This window comes from Rhinichthys klamathensis, unplaced genomic scaffold (assembly GCF_029890125.1).
Source record: "Rhinichthys klamathensis goyatoka isolate OS25496 unplaced genomic scaffold, OSU_Roscu_1.1 h1tg000391l_1, whole genome shotgun sequence".
NCBI lineage: Eukaryota > Metazoa > Chordata > Actinopteri > Cypriniformes > Leuciscidae > Rhinichthys > Rhinichthys klamathensis.
The window spans coordinates 3892326-3919550 of NW_026606894.1; the positions used below are offsets into that span (position 1 = coordinate 3892326).

At 39.1% G+C, this 27225-nt stretch overlaps 1 protein-coding gene across 3 annotated transcripts; it reads left to right on the forward strand.

Moving 5' to 3' along the window:
• The first annotated feature begins 1556 nt into the window (after positions 1–1556).
• Positions 1557–26794, forward strand: prdm10 (PR domain containing 10). Of its 3 annotated transcripts, none has more exons than XM_056234192.1 (23): positions 1557–1724; positions 5138–5256; positions 5456–5617; positions 8903–8956; positions 9082–9186; positions 9353–9533; positions 11287–11528; positions 11613–11813; positions 12238–12310; positions 12772–12889; positions 12973–13090; positions 13645–13929; positions 14735–15079; positions 16953–17108; positions 17342–17521; positions 17657–17767; positions 18394–18594; positions 19556–19699; positions 20948–21118; positions 23175–23312; positions 24822–24996; positions 25090–25190; positions 25279–26794. In XM_056234192.1, exons 2-23 carry the CDS (start codon positions 5185–5187, stop codon positions 25468–25470), a joined length of 3525 nt encoding a protein of 1174 aa, XP_056090167.1. In that variant the 5' UTR covers positions 1557–1724; positions 5138–5184; the 3' UTR covers positions 25471–26794. The 3 variants fall into 3 exon arrangements, with proteins under 3 accessions (XP_056090167.1, XP_056090169.1, XP_056090168.1); XM_056234194.1 differs by having other exon boundaries at positions 9398–9533; XM_056234193.1 differs by lacking the exon at positions 1557–1724 and adding an exon at positions 1811–2002.
• The last annotated feature ends 431 nt before the right edge of the window (positions 26795–27225 follow it).

Here is a 27225-nt window from a genome sequence, read left to right on the forward strand (position 1 = left end):
ATTCTACTAGAAGAATAGTAGAATGTCCTGCCGTTACATCCACACACTCCAACACTCCCCTTTTATAGAGTAAATCTGGCCAGATAAAATGTTGCATTCAGCTCATGTTAATCACAATTATACTGCATTTTCATTTCATAGCTGCCAAATGAGAACTGCCATGGGGAGTTTTATCATGTGGCGATACTTTGCACACATTGCTTAAATCAAAGAGAGCGTCGATCCGTTACCGGAGTCATCTGTAATTGTAATATGATATGTATTGTTTATAGCATATTAGACCCACAAGGACATAAACCACGATAAAGCGCAAAAATGCACTAAAGTTACCCAGCTGGAGGCCAAGGCAGGCGAAAGAAATGTTTTGCATGTCCACTAATATGGAAGGCAAGGAAAAATTTGAATCAATTTATTTCTCTCTCTCTTCCCCCCTTCTTAGCAATGTCTTTGTATGCCTGTATAGTTGATGTTGCAATCATGGCTTTTATCAAGGACATCCTGTGGTGTGCATTGTTCTTATATGAGATGATGTTATGATATATTTTTTAGTTTATTCTCTTCTTTTGTTTTCTATTCTTTTCCCTCTTCCTGTGACAGTATTTCTGTATGTGACTTTCACTATGCACCTAAATGGTTCCAATCTTGGACCTTGTCATTGCCTGCTTGATTGTGGAAATGGTCGTAGGGGTGAGGGGAAAATAATACAAAGTACATATATTAGAAGTAAAATATGATTGAATCCAGTGGAAAATGGCGTCTTGGTTACAGGTGGGAAACATCAATAAATTCACTACTTCCATGGATGTGTCATTGTGTTGTCTTTATTCTGCTTTGTGTACCACAGTATATAAGAAATGTTCTTATTATATCTGATGAAAGTAGACCGATTTCAGTTTTTAACACGCAAAAACTGCATTTTAAATGTTCAAATGAACTCTAAAGGTGTCTTTTTGAGCAATGTTGCAGTCAACGGGCAACCAGGTGAGACCAGACTGTGGGTGAGAGACAGGGTCCACGGCCGATCTAAAGTATCCAGATAGAAATTAAACGGCATTACGGGAAAGTGGCCAAGCAACATTGCTAAAAAAAAAAAAAAATTGCAATGTGTATCATCACCTTTAGAGACTATAGAAAACAGACACACACATATATGTATACATTATACATATATATAATACACACACATACATTTGTATGTGTATATCAGTATATGTGCCTAAAACATGCACACACAACCATTACGTGGTTGCTTGTGTGACGCGCTTGAAATGTCATTGGTACGTCTGGCACGTTCTCTTTTTCTGATTGGACGGACTTGAAAACGTTTTTCTGTTTTTCATTGGTTGGGAGAAATGGCGGAAAATTCTCATTGGTACTGAAAGGAAACCGCCGTACGAGCATGAAATAGCAATTATCTCGAAATGAAAAACAATCTATACATATCAAAATTCAACGACGCGTAATTTAACCACCACAACAACTATATTACTTTAGCCCTATCGTTCCAGAAAAACGCCATCGATATATGTATATATAACAATGTGCATATCGTCGCCCGGGGCCGCACGTCTGTTGCTAGGTAGGTTATGCTAATATATGCAAGGCAGCCATCTCTGCAGCTACCATTCAGAGGGAAGACCCACTTCAACCTTTTCCTAAAAATGCTCAAAACTATCGGGAAATCCGCACCCGAAGCTTAAGCGGGGATTCAGGATCGTCTCTCAGTAAGTGTCACGTAAAATTCACAGCCTGTTTTCCGTTGGACGGTCGATTAGGGTGTAGATATATTTTGTTGAGTGTCTTCGCCGTGCTTTGTTGTTGTCTTAGTCCCACCCAAAATGGAGTCGTGGCGTGTCTTCCTCATTCTGCTGCAGACACTCACTGAGCGCACCCGCCGGCCGAGCTCATCTATGAGCGGGGAGCCAAGCTCCCCTGTCCCGCATTCAAAAACCTCCATGAAACCAATGCGCTCGATTAAAACGACACCGCAGTGACGTTCCGGGTCAAAGAGTGCATCTGCTCTCATCCCACTATCATTATTGGCTTCCAGTGCGGGTTAATGTCTGATAATGCCGGAGTGAAAATGTTTATGTGCCGCTGCGGGTTGTGTGGTATAGTCCGATTGGAACTCCCAACCTGCAGGCTTTAGACAGGGGGGGAGAGAGCCTGACAAACACCCTGATTGCTTCATTCACCATTACAGCGTTTATAATCTCTGTATTAGTCTCAGGGTTTGAAGAAGGCCGGGGTTATAGGCGTTTGCGTGTGTTTTTTCTCCCAGGACGGCTGTTAGGGATTTTCTGTCCAGCCGTGTATCTCCTCTACCCCCGTGCAGTGATTAGACTGACCGCCAGTACGGGGTGCCTGTATTTGGGTTAAGCAGCGAGCTTTCAATAAATCACAAATACAATAATGAACGGGTGAAATGTGTCAAGCTTGAGCTTATTTCTGTTCCGTTCACATCAGAAACCCTATTTAACTTTATGCATATCATTTATATAGATTAATCATGATTTTATTTTTTAAGAACATTGGAGTACCATGTACATTTCATGGCTTCTATCATCATGGTGTGATGCCATCACAGAACCAAATAGTACCACCACCACTACAGTACTTTTTTTTTGTAAGGGAGTTGTTACATTATTTTGGAATATACAGGATACATTGTACAAGATTCACAGTCATGGAAAACCCTGGAAAAATCAGAGAAATTGAAAAATTAGAAAAAAGTTACTTTGAAAAGTAATGCATTACAATACACTCCCGCGTTACTCCCTTAAATATTTACTCCCGTTACTCCATTTACTCATGTTCCACCCTTAAATAGTAAGTAATTGTGTTACTTAGTTACTTTTTAAGAAAAGTAATGCGTTGCGTTACTTTTTCTCAGCTGGGATGGGCTTGTTTTTTTTATTAAAAAAAGTGTAATAAAATGTAAAGGCCCATTCACACCAAATTTAAAATATAAAGGCCAAAGAAAATGCAAATTAATGCCTGTACAGAGCGGGTACAGCTCAAACAAACCTTTCAGCTGTGCAGCTATTCTGGTCTACAGAAGAATGCAGGAGAACACATTGGCTGCATCCGAAATCGCATACTTCCCTACTATATAGTAGGTGACGAAACAGTATGTGACGAAAGAAGTGTGTCTGAATTCACAGTACTCCTAAAAGAGTAGACAAAATGTACCCTGATGACCTACTTCTCCTGGCGAGATTCTAAAGTGTGTATAGACACTTTACTATCCCACGGGAGAGGATTTATGAATGGAAGTAAAGCGACGCAACTGATACTGGTAGGTCACGTGATAATGACAACATGGCGAATGTAGTAGGTCCAGATTACATTCATACTACACACATTTATTAGCCTGGTTAAAACCAGACCATTCTCAGTTGTAACTGAGTTATGGTCTGGCAAAGCGTCATAGACAAATCATTTCCAGAGGGGCGTCACCAACAGACGTCGCGGGTAGACCTAAAACCAATCAGAGCGATGAAGGAGATGACGTATGCAGAGCGGCGGAGAAACATCTCCCGAGTGTTGTTCTTTGCTCGGTTTTTAACAAAAAGGAAACGTTCAAATCGCTTAAAACAGACGCGATAGCTGATTCGAACGAGTGATGTTCGACGGCGGCATCCATCTTTGTAATGTAGGCTACAAAATCTGCTTCAAAATCCCAGCGCTGTCGTTATCGTGTAAAGCCCGCCCCAACGTTTCTGATTGGTGCCGCGATTTCGGCGGATTGAAAATGGGCTTGAATGAGCTCTTTGCCAGACTAACTTTCAGAGCAAATCTAAATTTGCCGGAAGTTGTCTGGGTTTTCCCAGGCTACACATTTATACTACGGTATATAGAACATACTTTTTTAGAAGTCATTACATAATTACTTATTCAAAATATATAATCAAGGTCAGCAGCAAGTACATGGGTCAATAAAGTGAGATTAAATGCATAAAAATATCTGTTTTATTTAACATATTTAATTATTGGAGGTTTGTGTAGTATTCTGATTTTGCATTTCACTGATTTGATTAATTCTGAGGAATACTGAATCTGTTTTTGTGCAAGTGAGATTAGTGCATGCTCAAATTTAGAACTACAATAAGCATCATGTTCAAACACAGCGCACACAACGCCTCTGAACTTACAATTTCTCTCAAAATGGGTCAGTCAATAAATAGGAAAACAAAGTAACTTGCATTACTTATTTGAAAGAGTAACTGATTGTTTGTTGTAAATTTAAAAGTAATGCGTTACTTTACTAGTTACTTAAAAAGCTAATCTGATTACGTAACTCGAGTAACTTGTAATGCGTTACCCTCAACACTGGTGATGTAGGCTATATCTGAGTCAAATGGCTTCTTGAACAAGATAAATTTGAATTGATTGGATGGTTGTTGTTTGCTATTGGTCGATCTCATGTGAGTGACAGGTCATCCCGCCCTCGCGCCAGTAAATGCGCCATCAGAGAAGAAAAGAGGGCTGTGTTCAAAATCGCATACTCTCTTGAGTAGGTACTTATTTTGTATATGAAATTACTTACTAAAAAAGTAAGTTTTATATAGTATGAATATGTGTAGTTTGAATGTAATGTGGATGTACTACATTCGCCATGTTGTCATTATCTCGTGACCGACCAGCATCAGTTATGTCTCTTCACCACCATTCACAAATCCTCTCCCGTGGCCTCATGGGATAGTAAAGTGTTTATGCACACTTCAGAATTTCGCCAGAAGAAAGTAGGCTAGGTCATCAGGGTACTTTTTCCCTACACTTTATGAGTACTGTGAATTAGGACATTAATACTTCTTTTGTCACATACTGTTTTTCACATTGTGAAACGTATGATTTTGGATGCAGCCGAGATTTAAAAATAATAATAATGATGTGCGCAGAAAAATCATTAATGCTGTAGGCCAATTCCATAAAATCAAGAATTGTCAATTTTGATTTCAGGGTGACTTTAACAGCAAACTACTGAGGGATATGCTAGTCAAGGTCATTGCCATCATACAGACTTGTATTATGAGATGTTCCCCCAAAATTCGGATAAGTGGGTTTTTCATGATGAAAGTCACGGAAATGAATAAAATCTTGATAAATCATGTCAGTTTCTATAATGAACATACAGGTGGTTGATGACAGGTGGATAGGTGAAGGAGGTGTCATACGGTTGCCATGGAGGCCAAGCAGGAGTCGTCACCTGTGTGGAGTCCAGCATCCAACAATGACACGGGAAATACACCTCAGGTACAGCCAGACCTTTCTCTTTAGATTTATTACCTAGCTATGTACAACTGTTGAGTTAGCTAGAAAAGTTTCACGTTTTTAAAAATAGAATCAATAAAACATGCACTTCTTTTTATATTTCTAATGAATGGGGGTGTGAAATCCCACTTTGTCATGTTTTCACGAGGTTCACCTGTTTTTGTGTGTTACGGGTGTGCAGGTGCACTTCGAGGCCGGTGCGGTGGCCCAGATCGTGTACAGTGGAGAGCAGTCAGACCGTGGTCAGCAGCAGGTTTTATACGCTGCAGACGGAAGCTCCTACACCTCTGTTGAGTCTGCCGAACACACACTGGTTTACATACACCCTGCCGATGGAACACAGGTGAGCTCATCTACCAGTGGAGATGTATGGATTTGATCCTTGCCGCTGCCAGTAAAGAAGGTTAGAGTTCATGATTAAAGGTGCAGTAAGCAATATCTGAGAAACACTCGCCAGAAGTGTTCATCATATTTGAAATCAACCCAAACAAACACAGCCCTCCCTTCATTGCTCCACCCTCAAAATGCACAGACATGCAATGCAAGAGTGGATGTCTCTTTGTCATAGCTGTAGAAAAGCAAAATAATGCTTCAATGACACTCAGAACTGTCCTGTTACTAGAGCTAACTTGACAACAACTGCATATCTTGGTTCTTCTGTGAAACAGCAAAATCAATGTTACTGTGAAGCAGGAACAACGCAAGCTCTCTCCAGATTGGAGACAACTAGTGTGTTGTGCTGCTCGGTCCAATCCACTTTCAACAGCATTTTTCAGAAATCGCTTACTGCACCTTTAACATTGTGGATTGGGGATTGCTATAAAAAGCAGCAAAATTTGACAATTTTGACTATTGCTATTATGTTACTTTAATTATATATATTATGGCTGTTGATTTGATCAAAATAAAATAAAAAACATTAATCTTACTGGTTTCTGTAATTAATCACAACTAACAATATAGTTTGTAAATAAAATATTAATCATAAATATAGTTTCATGTTGAACCTCCAAATTAATGTAGAAACTACATAAAAACAGTATTTTAAATATTTGTTTAATGACATTTTTTTGGTAACGCTAATATAATAAGGTCCCAGTAGTTAATGTTAGTTAATGCATTAAGAAAAAGGAACTAATTCATTTTCTCTGTTCCATTAATTTCCCTAGTATCACTGTAAAGCTGCTATGAAGCAAAATGTATTGTTAAAAACGCTATATAAATAAAGGTGACTTAAACAATGAGCAATTAATTTGTTACAGTACTTATTCATATTTGTTCAAGTTAGTTAATAAAAATTCAACTTTTCATTTTTAGTTCATGTTAGTTCATGTCCATTGAATGATAATAATAATAATAACAGATACAACTGTTGATTTAATTTATTAGTAAATGTTGAAATTAAGAATAACTAAGATAAATACATGCTTTCAAATTATTTTTGTTGTTAACTAATGTAAACAAATGGAACCTTATTGTAAAGGTTTTTTTTTTTTTTTTTTTTTTTTTACCAATAACTGAATGAAGGCAAAAGTCACTGAAATACTGATGCTGCTATTATTTTTTATTTTTTTTACTGTATCTTGGGAATACAATTATTAATTTGTATAATACTTTTGGTCAAACTTTGGTCAATTTGCACTATTAACTACGACTTTTGCCTCAATAAACTCATAATTACTGCTTATTAATAGTTACAAAAACATTTATGTTAGATGCGATTTATCACGATTAGTGATTTGACTGCACTAATTTATAGTATAAGTTATCTTCACAATATAAAGTCAATACAATACAATTACTGGTTCGGTGCCGGTTTTATTTGCAAGTATTTATAAAGACATTAGCATAAAGCAGGGGTTTTCAAAGTTAAAGACAGTGGGCCTCCCTTCTAACACAACATGCACAATGGCGCACAAACACCACTGCGTCTGCACGGTATAAACTACATATACACAGATTCTTAATAAAGCTGTAAAAAATATTCTCAAGAGCAGACAAACATATTTTGTTCTTTGATTAACATTAACGACACAGACAGCAGCAGTTAGGATGAATGAACCCCATACTTTCCTGTATGATTTTGGCATTTAAACCAGTGGTCTCAAACTCGCGGCCCGCGGGCCATTTGCGGCCCGCGGGGTGATATTTTGTGGCCCCCTACTTGACATTAAAGTTTAATGTTAGTGCGGCCCGTCGTTGCGTGTGCCGCGTTAAAAATAAATAAATAATTATCCCTTATGGGCTACCATAGATAGTCTCGTGACAGCTTACGGTGAGTTTGTTGTCAATAGTTGTCAATGACAGCCACGAAGTACAAACATACTGCGCCTGGAAAAAATGAGCGCGTCGCTTCAATAATGAGCGCGCTTGCCGCGCGCCTCCATTTGAAATAACGAACTTGAGCGCGCAAAATATGTGAGCGCGATATGTGAACGGCCCCTTGTCGAGCTAACAGCAATCAGGCCACGAGCTATTGGTAGCTCGCGAGCGACGTGTTGGAGAGAGACCCTGCTCTAAAACAATGTGAGAATAATCATTTTGAGCTTGTAATATGTGTCCAACAGGTTGATAAGACGGTTTGCTTTGATTTGTGCAAAGTCAGTCATTTGCCTGAGACACTATACATGTGTAGAAAGAATTCAATAAGACGGGCAGACATGACTGCAAATATTTGTATTTCAAAAGCAATAATTGTTTTTCTAAGTATAATAAAAGGAAATGTGCCTTCCAAAAAAAACATTCAATATCATTAATGTGTTGTGTAAAGAAAATAAAAAGGACATAAGCAAATATAAATATCACAAATATGTGTTATAGACAAAGAAAGTTTGTAAAATGAACTTCAACTGTCAGAAGGACAGCTCATGAAGAACCAATCATGTACAGAAAGGAATGTTCAAATTCAGAGGAACAGTTCAGAAGAAACGTTAATAATAAATATTGAGAAGATTGGATCAGTTGTGCTCCTTTTTTGGAATACTTGAATACTATTTTTTGTGGAATACTTGATGCGGCCCAGCCTGACCCAGACTCTACCTCCAGCGGCCCCCAGTTAAGTTGAGTTTGAGACCCCTGATTTAAACGGTCTCTTCGCACAATAATCTATTAAGAAGCACACCATAATGAATACACTCAGACTGTGCCAAGTGCGTGTGTGTTCCCTTAAGACGTTTGTGGATTATTTAGAAATGCGGCACTTCACAGTTGTGACTCATTACACACATCAGATAGATGGTGAGGACAAAATCAGGATACCAAAAGAGGAAAGAAAAACATGAAAAAGAAGAGAGAGTAAGACGGGGAAGACAGCTAGTCAGCCAGTTCTTCAAAATAAAGGTCATTTATGTTCCCTTTTGTGCTATGATTCTGAAGCTAGCCCTTATGAAGCTGCCCCACACTTTGAAAACCCCTGGCAAATAGGAAGTGAGAAGCGATTTATGTGCTAATTGCGTTTATTATTGCAGAAATTAACGTTATTGCAAAATACACACTTTCAAAAGTGATGCATGATCGGATCACATTGAGTTAATTTGACGATAATGATGAATAATAATCACAAACATATACTGTTCATGTTTCACACAGCAACTCTAAAGGTTTACTGCTCTTTTTCGGTCCTGTTCAGTTTACAGATCAACCCCAAGTGGCTTACATTCAGCAAGATGGCACAACACAACAGGTACTGTGGCATTATGATCTTTTTGATTTTTACATGTACCATATACATAATACCATCTGGTTGCAAATGTAATATTTTAGCAATTGCCCATTGATGTTGACCACTAACATGACCAGATGCCCCAGGTGACTGTGTTGCTACCCAGCGGTCAGAATATGAACACCGCCAATCTGCATGTATTGAGCAACGTCGCTGATGGCCCACAGGCGATCCTGGAACCCGTGCCACAGGTGACACTGCACTGCTAAACATGTCCCATAATGCAACTGTTCACCTGAAAGACTTCTTAACATTGTTCTGCCACAGGCATTAGAGACTGCAGTGTATGAATTAAAAGAATCTTTTGCATTATTTAGTGAAGCAATGATGACTTGACACTGATTATTTTCCTGACAGAGCCAACTTGCTGTGACTAATGCGTCTCTCCCCAACATGGCGGAGGCTTCGTCGAGTCCCCTGGGGGCCACAGATTCCACTGTAGACTCAGAGGACGAGGAAGAAGACAATGATAGTGATGATTCTGACATGGATGACTGGGAACCCAGGACGCCCCAGCCATTCACTCCCCAGAACCTCTGTGAGTAGATGTTCAGCACTGAACACTTAAAGGGTTAGTTCACCCAAAAATGAACATTTCGTCATCATTTACTCATCTTTGTCGTTCCAAACCCACAAGACCTTCCCTTTATCTTTGGAACACAAATGAAGATATTTGAAAGTAAATCTGAGAGATTTCTGTCCCTCCATTGACAGTCTATTCACCAGATTTAGCTAAAAAAAAAGTGTTTGGTACGACGTAAAAGAGTGAGTAATTGATAGTTTTTGGTGAACTATCAGGTTAAAGGGGTCATATAATGCAATTTTTGTACAAGCTAGTATGATTCTTTAGGGTCTAAATTAAAAGTTTGTAATATACTTTAATTAAAAATTCTCATTAGTATTGTAAGAAAACACTTATTTGACCTGGTCAAAAACAGCTCTGTTTTCAGCACGCCGTTTCAGTGCATATGCCTTTAAATGATCATGAGCTTTGCTCACCCCGCCTCTCTGTTCTGTGCGTACACCGTTTGTAACACAATAACCATAACCCGTTGTTCAGTATAAACGTGGGATTATGAATTATATTGAGAACATCATACATAGAAAACATGCCGTAATGTACCCTACGTGTAAACCTTAGACGCATTCATTGTGAAGCGTGCAGCTAGCGATTTGCAAAGATTAATATAAATTAGGGCTGTCAAATGATTAATCGTGATTAATCACATCCAAAATAAAAGTTTTTTTTACATAATATATGTGGGTGCACTGTGTATAATTATTTTATATATATAAATACACACACATGCTTGTATATATTTAAGAAATATTTTCATGTATATACTGTATATAGATTTATATATAATTTATATTATATATAAATATACATATTTTATATATAAATAATATTTTTTTCTTAAATATACATGCATGTGTGTGTATTTATATATATACAAAATAATTATACACAGTGCACCCACATATATTATGTAAAAAAAACTTTTATTTTGGATGTGATTAATCGTGATTAATCATTTGACAGCCCTAATATAAATATTAATATAAAGTTTAATAAAACGTTACACTCACTTCAGTTGTTCTAGAGGTTCAGCAGGAACACGAATATCTGGTACCGATCCTTTATTCAGGAGCAGCTTCTTAGCAAAACCAGCTTTATACTGATCCTCGTTTATAAAGCAGTCTGGTGAGAAAGGATTCGCGCAAACATGAAAGCATTGACGTTGCTCGTGGGGAATATTCCCTTCGAAAACAAACACAGCCACTGCGTCTTCAGCGGTTCGGATTTAGGAACATTAAAATGACTGCTGTGTTCGTTATTACACCCAAGAACAGAACACCACAATCGCTTAGACGCCATTCTGCTCATAGACAGTGCTCCAGCATATCAACAATGTCCGCGCAGACTATGATTGACAGCTCCCTCACGAGCGAGGGCGGGTCTGTGTTGAAACGATGCTGTCAATCAACAATCGTGGGAGGGGCTTCCGAGCGTGTGACGTCACAAAATCGAACGGCAGGGGAAAACATATAAGGAGATTAAAACAAAAACACTGGATGGATTTTTATCATTTTATGATGGTTGTGTGCAGGCACTGCCAACACACATTTCAGTACAATCAACTTGGAAAAGTGCATGTACCATTATATGACCCCTTTAAGATTGTGGTGAGAGGAAATCAGTTTTAATTCTCTTGATTCTCAAAATGTGAGTTCACTCCCCAGGTTAATACATGACACTTTTGAATTAGAATTTTCATTTCTATGTATAGGGTGTGAAGACTGTAATAATGCTAATTCTGGAGCATGTATAAAACACGGTCCTCTGCACCCTATCCTGAACCGCCCGGTGATGTCCAAGGCTCGGGCCAGTCTTCCTCTCATCCTGTATATCGACCGCTTCCTGGGCGGAGTCTTTACCAAGCGGCGTATCCCCAAACGCACACAGTTCGGTCCTATAGAGGGGCCGCTGGTGCGACAGAGTGAACTGCAGGACACGCACATCCACCTGAAAGTACGAGTAAACCCTTCTCTTTTATCATAAGAAGTTTTCTAGTTTAGTGTTGAAAAGTGTCACATGTGTAATCCTGCTGTGTAGTTATACATGCTAGACCCAGAGAAAGAGGGCGAGAGGGCAGAGGACCTCTGGTTCGACCTGTCCGATGAGGAGCGATGTAACTGGATGATGTTTGTCCGGCCGGCCCAGAACCACCTGGAGCAGAACCTGGTGGCTTATCAGTACGGCTCGGACATTTTTTACACCACCATTAAGAACATTCAGCCCAAACAGGAGCTTAAGGTCAGCAGAAAGAAAGAATTTTCTCATCTATAGCAAACAAAAGGATAAAAATGACATCTTTAATACAATTTTGTCTTGCATCAATTATAATTATTATATCTTTATTTTTTATTTTTTTTACTATTGTTTCTCCAGCATTTCAAACAATATTCAATATGACTTGAAAGAATAAATTATTTGTTTTCCTCTTTTTTGAATTGGAAATTAAAACAAAAAATTGCTACGCAGAAGATTTTAGGACACGTAATAGCCAAATGAAAATAAACTTCAAGATGTTTAATTTCATATTGCTAGCATAATATTGAATGTGTTTATAGTAATGTTTATATATATATATATATATATATATATATATATATATATATTATACCTTATTTTAAGGTTGTTTTTCAACAATTATTTTGTGATGATTCTTGTACTTCAGGTGTGGTACGCTGCATCATATGCTGAGTTTGTCAACCAAAAGGTTCATGATGTCACAGATGAAGAGAGAAAAGGTAAATTGTAATTATCATCTCTTTTATTCATTCACACAGCCACAGACATGACAAACTATAAAATGTACTAAGGATATAACGGTTAACTTTCTAACAGTTCGGTGGTTCGCATTGTGCTTTTTGGTATGGTATGGTTCTCTCAAATTATAAATGTTATAAAAGGCACTTTTAAGATAATAAAAAATGAACACAGTTTGTAAGCAGCACAACAGGTTAAAATAACGTAATTACAGATAATAAAGAGGAACAATTAGCACAAAATAACAGGTCAGAGTTAGAATATTCTTCAGAAACATGCACACATTCAGTCTACTGGAAACAATGCTATTGTTGTTTCTTTTTCCTGGAAATGTAAGGCACTCTTTATTATAATCTCTTTACAGTTAGTGATAATATTTTCTAAAAAAATTCTGTTCTGGTTCCTGGTTCAACTCTAACCCAACCTGTTCTGTCTGTGTCAGTTTTACGTGAACAGGAGAAGAACTGGCCGTGTTATGAGTGTAACAGACGGTTCATGAGCTCAGAGCAGCTTCAGCAACACTTAAACATGCACGATGACAAGCTGAACCTCATCCAAAGGTTTCAATGCACATAAATGACTCCTAATCTCCCGTGTTCATGATTGTTTTCCTGACACTGACTCCATTATTCTGTTCTTCCAGGCCAAAGGGCCGTGGCCGAGGACGGGGCAGGAAACGATTCTGTGCTGCAAGGCGACCAGGACGGCGTACCAAATTCATCTGCCCACAGACTCCTGTTGAGAGTGCTGACAAGACACAGGTACAGTTGACCAGTCCATCAAAGGGAAAGTTCACCCAAAAATCATTTACTCACCATCATGTGGTTTAAAACCCGTAGAGGCCCATTCACACCAAGGATGATAACTATAATGATAAAGAAATTGTTCTAAATATAAAGAAAAATTGTTCTAATTATAAAAGAATAGCAGAGTCCACACCACAATAAAGCTCATAAAGTCATGCTTAATCTTTAAAGTCCATAAAGACATCGTAAAACGAATCCATCTAAATCGAGAAGTTTAAGTCTTCTGAAGAGACACGATCCCTTTTTATGGTGAACAGATTAAATTTAGTCTTTTAATAATAATAATAATTCCTAACATTTATATAGCGCTTTCACATATAAACATTGATCAACACACATACATAGAACTCATCAAATATAGTACGTTTACGGCAGCTCAACCGTACTCCCTTTACGCAGATCAGATTAGGTTTACAATCTCTTTATGACCTTTTGGAAACTTGCAAGTTTTGGTTTAATGGACTTTCAATGGATCCTGTGCTCAATTTTTGTCTCTGCACCTGCTGTAGGAGCTGTTGGCATCTGTAGATAAACTACCATTTGAGGAAAGGACAGATGGAGCTCTTAATGGACTGAAGGTGGTGGAGATGGCAGACGAATCGATGGAGACCGAGACTGAGGAAGGGCTTGATACACCAGCAACTCACACCGAGGCACTGCAAGTCGAGGGGGATTCTGTCTCCCCACCTCCGGCCACAGGGGTCCCAGGGTCTCCCAAAGAGGACCTGTCTCAGACCAGTCCCGTAGACCCCCACCTCACACCTCAGGACATGAGGAGGGCGAGGAGGATTAGGGTAAGATACGCCTGTCACGAGTGACCCACAGCCTCACATCTCTGCAATGTAGTGTGTTAAGCAGGCTAGAGTTATTTAACAGTAGCGCGTGTGTGGGTGTGTGTGTCTTTCTCTTTTGTTGCGTGCTGCACGTTAAGGTGGACTTGCAGGTAGGTCTAATGTGGGCCAGAGTGGAGTCAGAGGAAACTTATTCCTTCAGTCAATACAGTGTTGACTCCCTACATCCCCATTACATCTGTCTGTATCAGTTCAGTCCTCAAGCTTCATCAACCAACAGAGTTAAAGGGACCGCTTCACTGAAAATCAACATTCTGCCATCATTTAATTGTCATCATGTCACCGTGTTTGACCGGGAAGGAGAGGTTTAGAATGTCATAGGAAATTGCCAATTCTCAGCCAAAATAAAATCTCTATGGTTTAACGTTTGGAAGCAGAGAAATTAAAACAGCCATGAATATTAGTATTGTAGTTTTAATGTTGTTCTGTAAATAAAGGTATTATAATGTATTATTTAAAAAGAGCAGTGTAAACATGAGGGTGAGTAAATGATGACAGAAAGTTAATTTTTGGGTGAACTATAAGTACGACCGAAAGATTTAATCCTGTTTGTGTTCAGCATGCAAACACAAGGGCTTGTTTTAACCGCCACCTCTGTGACATACAGACTCGAGCAAGTGCATTATGTCATTGCTTGCAAACCATTTTAATTCAGTGTAATCAAAGTGGTTCCTCATCATCCTGCTCGGATTGTCTTCTCCTCTCAGAAGTGTCCATTCCTCCGTGTTTTCTCTCTTCTCTTACCCAGAATGCCGCTCTCCAGCATCTATTCATCCGTAAGTCCTTCCGACCCTTTAAATGTCCCCAGTGTGGGAAAGCCTTCCGAGATAAAGACAAGCTGGACCAGCACATGCGGTACCACGGGCGGGACGGCTGCCGTCACATGTGCCATCAGTGCGGAAAGGGCTTTCTGACGAACGCTTCCCTGGAGGATCACCTGCAGCTGCACTCCGACCAGCGCACATACTCCTGCCTGTTCTGCGCCGAGTCCTATGACAGATTAGACCTGCTCAAAGTGCATGTGGGGGTTCACCTGGTCAATGGCTGCTTTTCTTGTCCTTCCTGCAAGAAAACATTCACAGACTTCATACAGGTGAGCTGTGCTAGAAAATAAGACACATGTGGATAAAAAATTCTAAATCGCCTCACCCAGCCCTATCTATTTGTCTTTTAAAGTCATTTTTTTGCCATTCTAAAAATGAAATTTTTGTTAAAACAAACCTATAAAAATGGCTCACTCAGAAATCTGTGGTTGTGATGTCACTAATTACTTGAAAAACAATATTTATATTAATATTTAACTTTATTAATAAAAGAAAATGTTAGCATATTAGTTTTTACTGTGGTGTTGATGTCGGTACTTGAGAAATTTCACTGCTTATTGGAATCTACTGCTACTGAAAGTTTAGTGCCATATTACAATATTTACAAACCACTTGGCACTTAGTAAAATTTAAGTAAACAAGTGAATTAAAGAGTTATAATTCATATTCAATAACGTACACTCACTTAAAGGATTATTAGGAACACCTGTTCAATTTCTCATTAATGCAATTATCTAATCAACCAATCACATGGCAGTTGCTTCAATGCATTTAGGGGTGTGCTCCTGGTCAAGACAATCTCCTGAACTCCAAACTGAATGTCAGAATGGGAAAGAAAGGTGATTTAAGCAATTTTGAGCGTGGCATGGTTGTTGGTGCCAGACTGGCCGGTCTGAGTATTTCACAATCTGCTCAGTTACTGGGATTTTCACGCACAACCATTTCTAGGGTTTACAAAGAATGGTGTGAAAAGGGAAAAACATCCAGTGTGCGGCAGTCCTGTGGGCGAAAATGCCTTGTTGATGCTAGAGGTCAGAGGAGAATGGGCCGACTGATTCAAGCTGATAGAAGAGCAACTTTGACTGAAATAACCACTCGTTACAACCGAGGTATACAGCAAAGCATTTGTGAAGCCACAACACGCACAACCTTGAGGCGGATAGGCTACAACAGCAGAAGACCCCACCGGGTACCACTCAGCTCCACTACAAATAGGAAAAAGAGGCTACAATTTGCAAGAGCTCACCAAAATTGGACAGTTGAAGACTGGAAAAATGTTGCCTGGTCTGATGAGTCTCGATTTCTGTTGAGACATTCAGATGGTAGAGTCAGAATTTGGCGTAAACAGAATGAGAACATGGATCCATCATGCCTTGTTACCACTGTGCAGGCTGGTGGTGGTGGTGTAATGGTGTGGAGGATGTTTTCTTGGCACACTTTAGGCCCCTTAGTGCCAATTGGGCATCGTTTAAATGCCACGGCCTACCTGAGCATTGTTTCTGACCATGTCCATCCCTTGATGGCCACCATGTACCCATCCTCTGATGGCTACTTCCAGCAGGATAATGCACCATGTCACAAAGCTCGAATCATTTCAAATTGGTTTCTTGAACATGACAATGAGTTCACTGTACTAAAATGGCCCCCACAGTCACCAGATCTCAACCCAATAGAGCATCTTTGGGATGTGGTGGAACGGGAGCTTCGTGCCCTGGATGTGCATCCCACAAATCTCCATCAACTGCAAGATGCTGTCCTATCAATATGGGCCAACATTTCTAAAAAATGCTTTCAGCACCTTGTTGAATCAATGCCACGTAGAATTAAGGCAGTTCTGAAGGCGAAAGGGGGTCAAACACCGTATTAGTATGGTGTTCCTAATAATCCTTTAGGTGAGTGTATATAAGACTCTTTAGAGCCTTAAAGGTACAGTAGCAAAACTAACTTAAGGATATGGTCATATGAACTAAAGTATGGCTGTTTTTAGTGCAGAAACCTTTGCTAACATACTAAGTGGACTTTCAAGGGGGGAAAAATCATTAAAAGTGATAAGACCTCTGTAATGTCTAGTTGCATGGCAATATTCTTGGTTATTAAATATGATTATGTGGCATTGGTCACTCATATGTCTGTGTTGTGCAGGTAAAGAAGCACGTGAGGAGTTTCCACTCAGAGAAGATCTTCCAGTGTACGGAGTGTGATAAAGCCTTCTGCAGGCCTGACAAACTACGACTCCACATGCTCCGCCACTCGGACCGCAAGGACTTCCTGTGCTCCACCTGTGGAAAACAGTTTAAGGTGATTCACATATGCCCAGATGAGGAACATTCATGCAGAAGTGCAGTCACATACACACAAATAAATGCTGTGCTTTGTGATGTTAATGCATTGGTGTTTGAACCCAAATACATTTGCTGCATTTACAGTTTAGACATGAAATTTGCTGTAGAATGTTTATATATATATATATATATATAACTTCTCATTCATTTCATTGTGTGTTTTTCGATTATTATAATGGTTTTGGCCAGAGGAAGGATAAACTACGGGAACACATGCAGAGGATGCACAACCCTGAACGCGAGGCCAAAAAGGCGGACCGCATCCACCGCACCAAAGCTCTGAAACAGAAGGAGCCCACCACTGACTTTGAGAGCTTCATGTTTAAATGCAGACTCTGTATGATGGGCTTCAGGAGACGAGGGATGCTGGTATTGACCTTTGACCTCAGTTTGTCCCTCACCTTTTTGCTGTTTCTTAGGCCTCCTAGAATCAGTGTTTTTGAAATCGTAAGTTACTTATGGCTCATTTTCTCACGTTAATGATGTAATTGCACATGTCCTCAGGTCAATCATCTGTCTAAACGACATCCTGAGATGCGATTGGAGGAGGTTCCTGAGCTGACGCTGCCCATCATTAAACCCAACAGAGATTACTTCTGCCAGTACTGTGATAAGGTCTGGACTCATTCAGCTTCGCCACTTCTCTCTTACCAGTTTCACGGGCTTGACCCCTGACAGTTTAATGACCCTTCGTTCTTTACGTTGACTGCCATTACAGCAGACCCATAGAAAGACAATAGCAGTGTGTCCTTGAGCCTCCTCTGAAAATAGAGTTGCCATTTTGCTCTTCCTGCATAGTGCATTCGTGTCTAGAGTTTATATCTTAACTAAAAAATTACAAATTTTGTGCAAAATTCTATGAAAAATTCATAGTGGAGAACATGGAAATATCAGCCAGTTTTTTTTTTATGTATGTAATGAATATATATATATATATATTTTACATTTTTAGTCAAACCAAAATTTATTCAGACACCTTCAACATTTCTCACATTATCGCAGTTTATTCGCTATAGTTTAGAAAATGGTAATAAATTATGACAAGAACTCAGAGTTATCAAATCAATTGATATTTCACTGGTTCATCAAGTTGCCCTAAGACAAGACCGGATATTGTTAAAAATTCATGTATAACTTTGATGAAAGATTTTGATCCACTTCAAATGTTGACTACTGGATATAATATATATATATATATATATACTCTTTTCATTAATCTATATCATCCTTTACCTGTTCAGGTCTATAAAAGTGCCAGTAAGAGGAAGGCGCACATTTTGAAGAACCACCCTGGGGCAGAATTGCCTCCCAGCATCCGGAAGCTGCGTCCGGCCGGGCCGGGGGAGCCTGACCCCATGCTGAGCACACACACCCAGCTGACGGGCACTATCGCTACTGCACCTGTGTGCTGCCCGCACTGTGCCAAACAGTACAGCAGCAAGGTACATTCATTCCTGAGTCAGTATGTGTGTGAATCTGTATGGATTTATGTGTACTAATTAGGGGTGTAACGGTTCACAAAATTCACGGTTCGGTTCGATACGATACACTTGTCACGGTTCGGTACGTTTTCGATACAGCAAAAAGAAAGAAATGCCAGAGAAATTTTCCTTGATTTTAATTTTTTTATTATATTTTTTTTAAAAACATTATAAAGTATGATATTTTTTTACTTTGAGCAATGATGGAGCTATACTTGACTTTTCTTAGGAGCTTATAAAACAAAACAGCTCCTTGGACAAAATGAAATGTAATATTGTAGTAGGCTAGTAATAAACAAAGGTTTATTTTAGTTCAGATTAACATTTGAGGGCAGCAACTGTATTCATAATGTCAAAATAAAACCGACGTGATGTTACGTGAAAGCATTATAGGCTACTATTCCTGCCAAACTTCCATGGTTACAGTTAGTAGTGTTACTACAGTAAACCCATGGTGAATGTTGCTGATCTGTGGACACTGGATAGTTCATTCATGGCACAATGTTTCTTCCTGGTTTCCACGTCAGCGCTGTTTGATCCGTTAATAACGGAGAAATGTGAATGTTTCTCACTAGATCTCGCAGCGATGTTATTACTTCAGTGGCGAATTCAAATGTTTTATTTACTGGATTTCGCTGTGTAGTAACAGTGCTGCTGATTAAGATCGGCTCGCGCTACATTTGCCATTGATTGGGCTATGTTGTGGTCACGCCAGCGTCTCTTACATTATGAGCTCGCTTACCACGCGCGACGCGCCTACATTTTTAAATGACTCAATTTTGGTCGGCAGGAAAATTGGTCCAACGAACCGTGCGGTTCAAAAATGCGTACCGAAAACCGAACCGAAAGCCTCGTACCGAACGGTTCAATACGAATACGTGTATCGTTACACCCCTAGTACTAATAACTCTTTATTTTTTAGACTAAGATGGTCCAGCACATTCGTAAGAAGCATCCAGAATATCAGTACAACAGCAACAGCATCCAGGCACCTCTGTCCACTACGGTCATCAGCAGCACTCCTGCTGTCATCTCCACAGACGGCACCACTACTGAGACTGTGGTGGTGAGCAACATGAACATCATCAAATCAAAATATACGTTCTAGAAAAATCTCACTGGGATCATTAGATCACCTTATTCTAAAGAAATGGGTTTCTTGCTGAATGTTCTGTTTCACTTAAAAATGCACTATATTACTGAAGTCTTTAAAGGGTCATGAAACCCCCCTCTATCAGCTCAAGTCTAGCTCATAATCTTTTTGAAAAATGCAACTTAAATGGGCGTGGATGGCTGTGAGAAGAAGGGAGGGAGTGGGTGTGGCACGGCAGGGGAGAGGGGGAACTGTCATCAGCCAGCAGTGTTGCCAGATGAACGATAATTATCGTATTTGTACAATAATTTTGACCTCTGTACAATGTACGATCAATAATGAACAATAATCTCAGAGTTTTCAGTCGTTCGTCCAAACACACATCCTACCGCTTCTCTCTCTGACTCCGAATCATTTCGCAGGCTCGCCTGCCTGCACGTACACACACACACACACACACACAACACGGTGTCGCCCGGCCCGCACGTCAACACTACACATTCACAAGTCTCCCGCATTAAGCATACAATTGATATATTATCGAAATATCTAAAATGTTCATAACGACCGCTTATTTAACAAAAGGCAAGTAAAATGACCAGGGTTACATTTTAGACACACACTCTGAAGGGATAGAAAAGTCCTCAGGACTTGGTACCGCATTACTCGCAAGACGTAACTTGCATTGGTCATCGACAAGGCCGAAGTCCACCATTCTCCAATTCTCGAAGCTCTCTCGGGTAAAATGTTTGCGGCACTTGCGTTCCATGATGGTCCCTCTCCTTTACTAGGCGATATCACAGTTTGACATGTCTGTGGAAAGATCCACGTGGTGTCATGAATAATTAAGAGACAGTGTCTTCTCATAGGATATAAAAACTCAGTCTCATTAATAATTATGAGAGACCGATGAGTCATCAACGCACTTCACTGTGCACTGCCACGTCACAGCCTGCGATGAAGATTTTAAACCCGGAAGACGAAAATAGCTGGAAAAAACTAAAATTTAACCATTTTCGCCCTACTATTAAATCTAACAGATGCTAACATTGTCTTCAATGTTGTTCAACACACATACCTCTGTTAAAATCTCAGAAAATTTGGTTTAGGGTTTCATGACCCTTTAAAGACACAACAAAAAAGTTACAGGTTAGACGGTTAAAAAAAAGGTGCCCTGTCATGTAACAACACAATATTCATCAGTTTCTGTCTTTCTCCTAGACGACCGACCTATTGACACAGGCCATGACGGAGCTTTCCCAGACCCTGACCACAGACTACCGCACAGCACAAGGGGATTTCCAGAGGATCCAGTACATCCCTGTGTCTCAGGCAGGAGGAGGCCTGTCTCAGCCACAGCACATACAGCTGCAGGTGGTGCAGGTCGCCCCGGTACGGACACATTCATTCACACTGGCTTTTTTGCTCTTTATTTCTATGGCTTTTCATTTTTCTTTCGCTTATTGTTTATTTTATTTTCTTCGATTCTCCTTACTGCTTTTGTTTTTTGACTTTATTTTTTTCTCTTTGTGCTTTTGTGCTTCCTCTGTTTGCGTATAAGGGGTTTAACGGTACACAGAAGTCACGGTTTGGTACTTAACTCAGTTTTAGGGTCACAGTTCGATACGAGTTTCGGTACAACAGGAAAAAGCAACAAATCCCCAGTGCTAGGTTTCGTTTCATTTATTTTGAACAGAATGTGGTGCAAATTACAGTTTGTTCCACCTATCAGCATTTACTCCCCCTGAGGTAGTTGGTAGGTTATTGAGCACTAAGCAGTAACAGAATGCACTGATGCATAGGTCATATTTTTTTGTAGGGCTGATAAAAAACAAAAGGTATTTGGTCACAATCAGCTTCAAAACTGAAAAGTATTTCTTGTGTTATAATAGTAGAAAATATATAGAGCAGGGTTTCCGTTGTCCGGTAATTACCGGACATTGGCCGGGAAAAAATGAAAGGTCCGACAAAATTAAATCTCTCCGGTCAAATTGTCCGATTAAAATGGCCTAATAATCCCACCCCCTTAACACAATCGGAATTTGAGAATAAGCCTAAAGCAAAAATACACTGACCGATCAGAAGGATTATTTGCCATTTTACAAGCATTGAGTCTGCAGACACCGCTCCTTATCGATGCCGTAACCCTGCGACGTGATGCGCTCGCTGTCATGGCAGCGCTCCGTGGCTATGGAGGATTGCATTTCTCCACAGCCTGAAGTCCTCATATGTGATTTCAACGAAATGTATCCAGTTCGGATGCTCATTTCGGTTCATTTTCCGGACCGACAACCGCCGCTCGTTAATCGATTATTAACCGTTAACTGATAAGATTATAATATTGAATTGGCATTAAATAAGAATAAAATTGACGCGTATCTGTGACCCGTTTAAACTACAAACATTTTTACTTATTTATCAAAAGGTTTATTTTAACGTGGAAAGTGCAAACAGCAGCATACAGAACAGATCAACATCAGAACCTGGATTCAGATCAAATTTTCACGCACCTGCAGCATTTCTAACAGTGACAACAGAGAAAAACAGGATAAAATAGTACAAATAAAAAACATAAAATTGGCCAACACTAAATATATTATTTTTCCCGTTAGACTAAGATTTTTCGTTAAATAAAAATAGCAGCCCTACCTCAGTCCACACCGAGATGTTTTTATCTCGATGCAGCGCAGACGCGCTTGGAAAAAACGATTTTGAGTTATCCTCAACTTGACTAATTAAGGGGTGATATCTGACCGGCATATCATCAAAATGTCCGTAAAAGCGAAAACTCATTTTGACCGGCACCATTTTTTTCTAGCGGAAACTCTGATATAGAGTAGTAAAAAATAATACTTGTGCAGAGATTAGTTTTTGCACTCCGGTAGTCTTTTGCTAAGGAATTGTTGATTTGTTTCTTTAATTGATAGATAGCCATTGCAATTTAACCGCACAGCATTGGTCAGTTTTCAAACGAATTGGTTTGATTAACGTGTTGTGCGTATCCTACGATGTCATTTTTGGGTCATTTTATAGGCTACTAGCCAAGCTCTTGCATGCCATCTGAACTCTTGTTTTGGGGATGTGCATATATCATCTCTTCTTCTGCTCTTTTTCCTTTATAACCTGTAAGTTGGTTAAAACATAATGCGATGCATTCACTGCCTAAGATGCGGCAGTTCGAATGACAGACGAAACATGTCTGAAATTCACTGAAAAACCTCATAACTCCATTTGTGCTTGATTTTGGTAAGTGTTAATAATACAATGGCACATGCAAGTGTCTGACCATATATAAAGCCACAATATAAACTTTAACAATGCTGTTTAATTTTTTTTTTTTTTTTTAAAGTTTCCTGAGAAGTAGTGTTTTTGGACATACGAGGTTTCCGACAACATGAGGTGTTTTGGAGTGATTTGATAAGTGTGTTGTGTCTGTCTGTCTCTGCAGGCGTCCTCTCCTCACTCTCAGCACTCTACTGTAGATGTGAGTCAGTTACATGACCCTCACAGTTACAGTCAGCACTCGATTCAGGTTCAGCACATACAGGTGTCTGAGCCCACAGGGACAGTGCAGGCCAATGCACAGGTGAGCAGCTGTCCTCTACAGCATATGTGGGCTGTAAATGGCAGGGATTTAATTAAAGGATAAACTTCTCCAATTTTCATCCAGCTTTGTATTGGTACAGTGTCAGTTGTATATGTAAATGGACAATTTGGAGTGTTTCTCTGTGTCACCTGCATTCCTGATTATTTGTCAGCAAAAGTCTACCAGATGAAGAAAATGCATAATTTTGCGTCATTTGGAGGACTTTTGACAACTCCAGGGCCAGTACTGGGTAGTAACTGATTTCATGTAATCTGGATTATGTAATCAGATTAAAAAAATTAAGTTCTTTTAATTAGATTATTTTACAGTTTAAAATACTTGTAATCAGACTACTGTTATTTTATATTGATTACATGTTATTCATTAAACTCACAAACTCCCTTCAGTTCCATCACGAAACCCATTTTGGGAATGCCGACGTAATGTAATATTTTATGCACTATAAAATATGCACAATGCACAATATTATCCTATTCAATTTGATGTGATAAACAAGTTAAGTCGAAAGTAATCAAAAAGTAGTCGGATTAGATTACCTTAAACATGTAATGTAATGGATTACGTTACTAACTATAATTTTTGTCATGTAATTTGGAATCAGTAATGGACTAAAATGTTGTAAGTAATCTACCCAGCACTGTTCAGGGCTGTTTCTCAGAAGCATTGTGAGCAAAGATGATCATAGAGACCATTGCCGCAACGGTTCTACGATCTGCTTAGGATTACAATGCTTTTGAGAATGGCAAAATGGTTTCAAAATTGCATTATGGGTGTTGAAGTTTTTGACGGAAACGCCACAGGCCTTTTTCTGTGTTCTCTAGTCATGTAGCACCAGAAAAAAATACAGCATAGACAGCCAAGTATTATTAAAAGCCCATCTAGCCAGTGGTGAATTCCCCTTTTTAAACAAATATATGCAATTCGGGTTTCTGAAGTTTTCTGAACTTTTTCAGGCAAATTGCCACAATAAAAGTTTGATGGTTTAACATTTGAAAATGAGGAAATTAAGATTGTACTGTAAAATAAAACTATATTTAAGTGCTTGATTTATTTTACAGTAAAACAGTATTATTGCATTTTGCAGTATAACATTTTTAGCTAAATCGTACAGCCCTAAAACGATGGTACTAAAAAAAGTCGTACGTTTTTTTAATTTTATTTTTTTAATGCAAATGCACTCCCCAATAAAATCACTACGGAATGATTTTGTTGCGAAAATTCCAGTATTTTTTCATATCACAGTATATATCAGAGAAAATCAAAGTATTAGTCTGTTTTTAGTCCATAATGTACTATGATGAGGAATGAAATAATTTTGGATCATCAGTGAATGACGAGTATTTGACAGTTCAACAAAATTTAAAATATGTTAATAATCTTGGTAGGAAAAAAATATGCTTGTTTTGTAATTGCATGTACTTTTGTGTAGTTTAGTGGCATCAGACTCACTGTCACTACTTGTTTTGACACTTCCTACCATCCAATCAGGTGTCAGGTCAGCCTCTAAGTCCCTCCTCTCAGCAAGCTGCCCAGGAGCTAAGCACTGCCCAGCTGACCCCTGTGACCCTGGCTCAGAGCCAGACTCTACAGACGTCCACTAATCAGACTCAAGGTGCTGCACAGCACGCGTACCTTCCCAGCAACTGGAACTACAGGGGTTATCGTAAGTACATTTAGCAAAAGCACCTGTTTTTAAGGTTATATTAACCTGTGAGTATAAAGACAGCATTGTGTTTCCCTCCTTTGCTCCTATAAGCATCTGAGATCCAGATGATGGCTCTTCCTCACACTCAGTATGTGATCGCAGAGGCCAGCACCCCCGTCACCTCTGCCGTCAACAACAGTCAGGTCAAAACGGTGAGTCTGACGTTCACTAGAAGAACAACCTGGCTTCCACTTTCAGATGGTGTCCTGCAATTGTTGTTTTGTTTCTCGTGCATTGCAGACACACTACGTCATCTCAGACGGACAGTCGGAGCTGGATGGGAAGCAGGTGAGCGTCCCGTCCACCGTAGCACAGGTTCACCCCGACCCGCTGGAGCAGCCTGCCGTCAGTCAGCAGACCACCACGCAGTACATCATCACCACCACCACCAATGGGACGGGGGCCAGTGAAGTTCATATTACCAAACCCTGACACTGAATCACACGTGAAGAAGCTCTCCGTTGTTTACTGAAGGGGGACAGATCAATTACTTTAAACGAGCAAACAGATTTATTTTTATTTCCTTGAAGAGTAAAAAATAAACTTAAATAGTGAAGATGTTTTTTATAAAATATATTCCAAACACTGGAGTGATTAACTGTGTTTCTAGAGACCCAAAAAGACCCATCCATGTGTGATTTCAGGAACTATCATGACTTTTAACCTCTGCCATCCTGCCTCTTTTATGATATTCATTTTGGCCTAATTAGATTGTTGTTCCTTGTATTATTTTTTTATTCAGGTAATTTTCCCCTATTAGTGAGAGAGAGTTTTTCATACCTGACTGAGACTGAGGAGAGACCTTTAAAATATTTTTTATTTATTAAGTAATTTCATGTTTCCCACAATAAAGGGGTCAAATGCTGTGGATTTTCACTTTCACTGGATTTTGTTTGAATATATTTGGAATTCTTAAAGTGAAATTCAGTGTATTGACAGAGCCTGTAAATCACCTTTAAATAATTTCACTCAGGCTCTGTTTTCATGAACCTTTTAAAAGAAAACTTGCTTGAATTAGCAGGGGAATCTTGTGAAATATCCCATTTTACCCCCAAAAAACAATTAAATAATTATGATTTGCATAGATCATATGTCAGGAAAACAGACTTCTGTTTCTTGATACAAAATAGAGTGTAATTTTCTTTTGGTTTTAGGGGGGAAATATGATCTTGTCATTTCTTTATGAGATTCAGTCTAGCTACATCTCAAGATTCCATAATAATTCAGGCATTGATAAGTTAAACATCAAACATCCAAGATCAGATCATCAATGCTCACATCACCTTACTTCAGACATGTGATCGAAAGCAAAACCCAAATCAACTTTTACTTACAATATATTTGGTCCATGGAAGGAGTCACCAGGCAGAATGAGGTTCAGTGAAGGTTAAACAAATAATTCCTCCACCCCCCTCAATCTGATTCCTCATATTATTCTGTGTATCATAAAATGACTGGAGAACTTGTGTATTTCATGTAACTTGTGCTTATGGACATAGTAGTATTTATTTGGGTTTTGCACATCTGTCAGTGGAGCACTGCTGCATCTTTATAACCTGAAAAAGGGAAATATATACAATATCCACTATTTATACTGAGACAACCTTGTACAATGTAAAAAAAAAAGTATCTGTACTATGATAAGTATTGTTGTAATTATTGACGGTTAATGTACAGTAATGCGCCTCGTGTCTCTGAGTTGGTGTCTACTGTTATCTCCTAGTGATGGGAAATAAATGTGTTTTTGTACACTTGATGTCTTCCCTGAGTGTCAGTCCTCAAATCCCTCATCTTTGCTTTTTTGTGTATGACTGCATTTTTAAAGAAATGTTCTGGATTAAATACAATAGTAAAATGTATCGACAGCATCATTTAAACTATAATGTTTTGGCTCAATATCGAGCCAATGTAATCCGCGAATACCAAAAAGGACGTCATGTCGTGCATTTTTAATTAGCGAAACGACACCGACTCCACAAGACGCAGGAATTACGTCAGAAAGTTCATCCGCCTAGAAAAGTAGTTCTGTTTGTGCAACTATACGGATCGTTTTTTCTTTTTACATTTTTTTTATTTACTAAGTGTTTTTATTAAAATTAGGATTATGCACTATTCACATTTTGTTTTTAAACCGTCCAGTTACTTATGCTGCGTTCCTGGCAGGTTTTTGAGCACGTAAATCACGAC